The sequence below is a fragment of the Ochlerotatus camptorhynchus genome, unplaced genomic scaffold, assembly GCF_037179485.1.
Source record: "Ochlerotatus camptorhynchus isolate MF236.1 unplaced genomic scaffold, CSIRO-AGI_Acam_v1.1 ptg000085l, whole genome shotgun sequence".
Classification (NCBI taxonomy): Eukaryota; Metazoa; Arthropoda; class Insecta; order Diptera; family Culicidae; genus Ochlerotatus; species Ochlerotatus camptorhynchus.
Genome location: NW_027040575.1, coordinates 6,056,128 through 6,063,084, shown reverse-complemented (window position 1 = coordinate 6,063,084; position 6,957 = coordinate 6,056,128). Strand labels below are relative to the sequence as shown.

The 6,957-nt window shown below is 34.2% G+C and overlaps 1 protein-coding gene across 1 annotated transcript in view; it reads left to right on the top strand.

Annotated features, from left to right (window-relative positions):
* Positions 1–459: 459 nt before the first annotated feature.
* LOC135698375 (peptide transporter family 1-like) overlaps positions 460–6,957 on the top strand; it is a 34,927-nt gene continuing 28,429 nt past the window's right edge. Inside the window, exon 1 of the mRNA XM_065218309.1 lies at positions 460–1,337. Coding sequence (XP_065074381.1) covers positions 1,302–1,337 — 36 coding nt within the window. The 5' untranslated portion in view covers positions 460–1,301. The remainder of the gene's footprint in view (positions 1,338–6,957) is intronic.

Genomic DNA, 6,957 nt, shown 5'->3' with positions numbered 1-6,957 from the left:
TGTGCATGCAAATGATAGAAGAGGGAGAAGAAGCATCTATTGAAAAGCCTGTGCGCTAATTTGAAGAAAAAAAAATCAACGTCATTATCGACTTTAGGGGACATAGTGAGACCAGTGATGAAAAAGCACATAAAAATGTCGTGTTATTTTTATCCACTATATTTTATCTAGCCACATTTTCTCTACGGTTTAATAATATTCTCAAAAAATTAGAAGTAATTTTATGCTGTAGAACCTTCACAGTCATTTAACTGATTCTTCTTAAATCTGTTGTTGAAGCAGTAAATCTGAATCAGTATGTCCATACAGACTACAATTTCGATTTCAATACTTCCAAGCGAAAGACCAACCGCAACAGGCACCGAGCCGGCTCGCGTAGGTCTAGGTATGTGCAGCGAAACTTATTAAAAATTCATTTTCTACATTTATTATGGTTAAACAGTACAGTCGCTCGATCAGTCTTCCAATAGCCGACTGCCAGCGAGGTTCGAAAAACGTTGTGCGGTTCAGTTAACTTTATTGTTCGTTGCAGATCCGTTGTTTGCTGTTACTTTTCGCTTCCATCCATAACCCTGGTGTAGAGAGCACGTGGTGGTTGTTTTGTTTTCACTTTTCGATCGTTTATTCTGTGACTCAAAAGCACGAGACTCGGACAGAAAGGTTATATCACGCACAGCACCAGCATGCCAGACCTGCTGGACCAATAGACACGGTTGGTGTGTATTTGGCATGGCTGAAAGAAAATTGATCAGTTTTTGAGTTGAAGAGAATGGAACAGAAATAAAATTTCGCGCGCGTGTTTGTGTCTCGATCATCCACCGGATCAATAAACCGTCGAAACAGGTGAAACGTTATCAAATTATGATACTTTCTCAAAAAAAAACTGATCAACACTGTGTTTGAGAAAAGTAAATAGAGGAAACCCAGTATGCTAGTGTTAATTGTAGACTGCTGTTTCTTTGTATTTGTGTAAACGAATTGTTGTAAATTGGAAGCGAATTAAAAGATTCAGTGTGGTCTCTAGTGAATCTATCAAACAGAAGATTACATCAGAAAGCGTCTGTATGAAGTAATAACACAGTGTCTGGTGGAATGGTTTAGTTGGTCGAACACAGTTAGTGCATATGTTCAACGGAGTAGAAGAGCGTGCTATCATTATCAATGTCCGATCGTGGCATGTAAACGGTCTGCAAAGGCACAAAAGGAAATTTTTAAATTGAAAGGAGAACCACACCTACTGCGAACTACTCGGAAAGTGCAGCAGTAAATCAACGGCAGGCAATATTCAACGATAAGACAAAATGGTTTCAACACGGTTCGAAGTATCGAACTCACCGGTAATTATCCAATTGCGAATAAGCAAGAACTAACATTCTAAAGATATTTGTTGTGTATTGTTCGAAACAGCGATTGTGCGACATTTGAATTATTCTTCCATTTCGTTCTGATACAATAGGTCTTTTCAGTTTTGCGAAAATTGTTGGGAATTTTCCCGGTAAAGTTAATTTAATTTGTCAAATTTTAGAAGCAGGCTGAAACGAGCATTTTCAAACAACCTCTTCATAACTAATTCACTTCGTTGAGATTTCTATACTATGATTACTGTTTATTGTCCTTTGATCGATCTTTTAAAATTTTGATACAATTGTTTAAAGAGTTTTCCTTCTACATAAATATAAACATAAGCTCGAGAATTAACGAATTTTCAATTATTTGAACCACATATGAAGCTTTACTTATACAGCAAAAAAATAAATAATAATTTTGATATCACATCAAAGTAGATGCCCTTCAATCGTTTCAAAAATATAGTGTAATATTACTTGCCAAAAAGGACAGTGCATGAACTGACATTAAGCTGCAATTACTGTTTTTGTTTATTTTTGTGCCAAATAATTACATGAGATTTTCGACAAGTAATATTAAAATTTATTTTTTGCTGTGTATATTTACATTTAAATCTGTGAAATGAAGCATGAAATTTAACTGTGACAACTGTCTACACAGCAAAAAAATAATTTTGATATCACATCAAAGTGGATGCACTACAATCATGTCGAAAATTTCATGTAATTTTTATGACCACATAAATAAACAAATGCAGTAAAAGCAGCGTAATGTCAGTTCATGCATTGTATTAATGATAATTTTGTCCTTTTTAGCAAGTAATATTACACCATATTTTCGACATGATTGTAGTGCATCCACTTTGACGTGATATCAAAATTATTTTTTTGCTGTGTACGTTTATTGGCAGTATGGTGCTTCATTTTGAAAAGTATTTACAATCTAACAGGCCACCGATAAGTATGATTTGTAACCCAAAAATAAGAGCCTGTGCAAAAAATGGTTAAGATTGATGAAGATTTAGAGGTCGTGCAAGTGGGTTCAAATTTGTATGGACATTTTGGAGAATTACTATGGAACATTTTTGAATTTCACTACACTCTATATTTGTATCAAGTTGTCAGCAAATTGTAAGAATTTTATAATTGTTGATGCCATGACGTCGATAAGCAAGTTTGTTGTTGATGTTATGAAATTGATGTTGTTTTCAAGCATATATTCAACTATCAATTGCTATATTTTGGTACTTTTTCATTTTCATCTTTCTTGATTTGCTACCAAACTGACCGTTACAACAACAGGCTGGTTGGCCATTGTCATAGCCACATATTGAATTTTTACAGCGTTTGGACTATTAGAACATAGATCGATAATTGAGAAATTTAAAGATCTTCTTACAAATTTCAAACCATTTGTGCGACATCTATAGCTCAATCAATCTATTTTTGAAGCAACGAATGGACAGTTTATATATAGCCTAAAAATTGCACACTTGTAGTAAAACTGAACATTTACTATCTTTTTACCAGTTGCAATGAATCTTACGTTTTTATAAACTGTAAGTAAAATTTGGATTTCGTTATTGCAAATTTCAAGCAATACCTTGAAAACATCTTCATCAATTTAGAATTAGTAACTCTATATTGAATTGCACATTTACAGGCCAAATAGAAAACAAATTTAAGACTCGATCTTCTCCGATTTTTTTGAAACTTTGCCTATTCATTCAAATTTGTGCTGAAATTGGGGCATTTGCAGAGCCTCATTTGTTTTGTAACTATTTTTTAAGTCCGTTCCCGTACGTCATTTTAGAAAACTATTCAATAAATGATGGCATGAACACGTCTTTTCTTATCCAAATGACTTATGAGAAAAAATGTAGAATAGTCCCTCCTCCGAAAAAAATTACACGGTAAAAATATCAGCAAATTATCTAAAAACAAAAAAAGTTTAAAATTTTAATACATAGCAAAAAAATGTATTTATTTTAAATATTTTTGAACAGATTTTTAATTTTAAGCTTATAAAACTACAATTTTTTCTGAAACTTTTAAGTGTCAAACTTAAAATTGGCAAAAATGGTAAAACATCATTCGGTAAAATTTTGAAACTTCATTTTTGTTATTTAAGCTCGGAAAATGATTCTTAAAGGTTTAAGAATAGTTTTCAGAGCAAACATAACAGATATGTTTTTTTTTAACATTGTATTATTTAATCTACATCGTAATCAATATTGTACTGGTAATATGAGCTGCCAAGCAAGTCCATTTTGACTCTCGCCTAATTTTTCAAAATTGCGTGTTCTAAATTTTTCAATAAATCATAGCAAAAAACAGTTCATCTGATAAAAATGACAAAGTTGGTTTTCGTTTTCAACTGGTTTTCACTTTCATAAAAACATACACACTGATAAAAAATACCAATTTTCGTAAAAAAAAAAATTTTAAAACTTCAATAATAAAAGAAGTTCATTTTTCAGATTTTTATACACAGGAAAAAATATTAGTATTATATCCAAGAGGATGCAGTTCAATCATGTCAAAAATCTCATGTAATTTTTAAGGCCACACAAATAAACAAATGCAGTAAAAGCAGCGTGATGTCAGTTCATGCACTGTATTAATGATAATTTTGTCCTTTTTTGCAACTAATATTACACCATATTTTTAACACGATTGAAGTGCATCTACTTTGATGTGATATCAAAATTATTTTTTTATTGTGTACTTGTGTTCAGAAAAGCTAGCATTTTTGATAAGCTATCAAATAAACATTAGTTTTTAATTTTGAAAAATGCACTTTTTTGATTTTGAAGTTTTCAACATTAATTTCCCCCTCAAACTTGGTTGATTACCTTTAGCGAACAATTATACGAAGTTTCATGGAATTCTGAGACGTAAACTCAAAAATTTGTTATTTTTTTCGCTTTTTGCCCGGAACTTCTTTATATAAAAATGTATGCACATTGTTCGATGCATTATTTCACATAATATGGCTTCTACTATAAAGAACAAGATGTCTGCCATCGGTGTAGAGAAAAAAGTGCTAGCATTATTATACCTTCTCTTTCCAAGAAAACGAGATGCAACAGAATCATGTTTGCGCCGATTCAACCCTCTGCTTCAACTTAACACGTTGTGAATAATCTCGTAATATCAAAAGAGCTTGTAAAATCAATGTCAAATATGCTATTTTGCTTTAATATCATGCGTAATATTGAGAGCGTATGAGAACGGAAAAATATCAATTTGCTTATAATTATGCCATCACTGACCATGATAATAATGAAACAGAATTTCTTTTCCCCTTGGCAGAAGCCAAAAAGCACGAGTAAAACACGAAATTTGTGACAGCCTCAACCTAAGCAGCGTCCGTGCTTCCGTGCTACTATGGGTCTTTTTCTCGACGCAATGCCAGCAATGTGCACTGTTTGTTTGTTTACAATCATCTGCTGCCTGGTACTTTATCCATTCAAATCGATAGATTTGTCTAAAACTGTTTTGAAACGCTTTTACAACGCTCCAAACTTCTCAGGTGAGTGTGACCCGGGACGGGACTTGACAATCGAGCTTCTTATTTTTCTTAATGTTTTTGAAGAATGCCCTTCGGAAAGTTGTGAGTGGTATTTGACGGAGTTGAACAATGATGTCAGGAAAGTAATTTTTTTTCTATTTTAATTTGGATTTTATTCGGAGTTTCTACCGTAGTTTAGAACATCATTTTTGCTCAACACAATAAAAACAACCATAAACAAACAACAATATCCATCGCTTAAAACACGCAGTGCACTCAAGTTTTCAACTTTCCTTTCGCAAATATAAATAATTAACAACGCCACTGACGTCAACATTGATTCCGGCATCACTGCCAACCATGTTGATGCGATCCTCTGTCCTTTTTATTCCACAATTGCTACTGTCAAATCGACCAATCAGAAACTGACTCGGATTTGACAGCAAATTGACTCGAAATCGCTACCCGATTGTCAAGTCCCGTCCCAGAGTGTGACTACCCTGTTTTTGTTTGGCAACCTTTCCATTTGAACTGCGTGTTAGAAAGCTGTTCTATTATCGGCAACTCGGAATCAGCAGCATTTTGTAGTACGTATTTTCCATTTTAAGAAAAACCTGATAAAATCTCGGGTAAATTTAAAAAAGGGCCTATCAGCTTTTGTAAACAAAACATAAAGGGCCTTTTTTCGCGAACCGAAGCTCGCCCACGCAAACCAAGAACACCATCAAGAAGGCACAAATCCCCTACCTGTTGGTGTTGTTGGTCTCCGTGGACACGCCTCGGTTTGCGCGAAAAGGCTCTTTAAGTGTTGTTTACAAAAGCTGATAGGCCCTTTACAAGCTCAGTGTTTGCTGAATCGTAAAAATATAATCAGATTGAAGCTGAATGACTAAGTAATCGTAAGAAAAAAAGCAGTGAATTGTTTTGCTGGGAAAACCCAGTGAGTTTAAATAATCTTCTTTTTATGTTTATCTTATACGAGAAAGTCACTAGTGGGATTACTCTGGGGTTTTTTTTTTACTTCAACGAAGATGATGTAATTTTGCCAATTTGCATTATCCATTGGTAAGTTTTGTTTTTAGTACAACGCATCATCGAATCCATTATTCGTTCCACAATTTCACAGGTGGTCGAAATTACTCAACGTTGCACAATGATGCAGTCTAGACCAATGGTCGGTCAAACTTGTTGAGAAAAATGAAAATATGATTTAAAAAAAAATAGCTTCAGCATTAATTGTTTGCCTGCAAATTCTATTGCTGATTTACTGACAGCATTTGAGAGTTTGTTTGGCAGTTCCTGTTGTTTAAACTCAGATAGCATGAGTTACACTGCGGGGCTGTCCAGAAGCCACGTGGACAGTTTTTGGTTAATTTTAGACCCCCCTCTCCCATACGCAAAAAATCATCCTTAAAAAAATTTTAAAAATGTATATGAACCGTGGACAATCCTTCCCCTGAACTGATCATATGGTATGTACTCCTTTTTTAAATAGGTGGAAAATAACCAGATGAAAAATGAATTTTTGTGTAAAAAGCCAATGTGTGAGCCATATAAAAAAAACCCTTACAAAAACGATGTTTATAGTTTGATGTTTAGAATCTCGTGTAAACAGTGGCCCTGTTTCAGTAAAAATAACTATTTATGAGCCTGACATTGTCAACATTGCGGTCTGAGTGTTGATACGGAATTTTTCAGTTTTCGTCAAGGCTTTGACCACTATGCATCGGTTTCACAATTCATTTGGCGACGAAATCAAATGGGAAAATTGCATTTTTCTCTATGTGACGTAACTCACATTCAAATAGCAAAAAAAAACCACATTGCCCGTTTAGTAGCCGAAGGTCTACCAAATTACCCTCCAGGAGTCTTATTATCGGTAATTATCGAATGTTTCATGCAAACTGGGCTTCTACATGAATATCATCGTGAATTGAAATTCGTGTGCGCGATTTAGCTCTTGGAAAGATGCCGAAGATTGTTTTCACAGTCCAATGCATTCATAATGATGCCCCACAGCGCACATCAAAATACGTATGCTTGGTCTTATGTGTGAGCTTCTGGGGTAATTACTCATTTAATTAGCCCGAGCACACG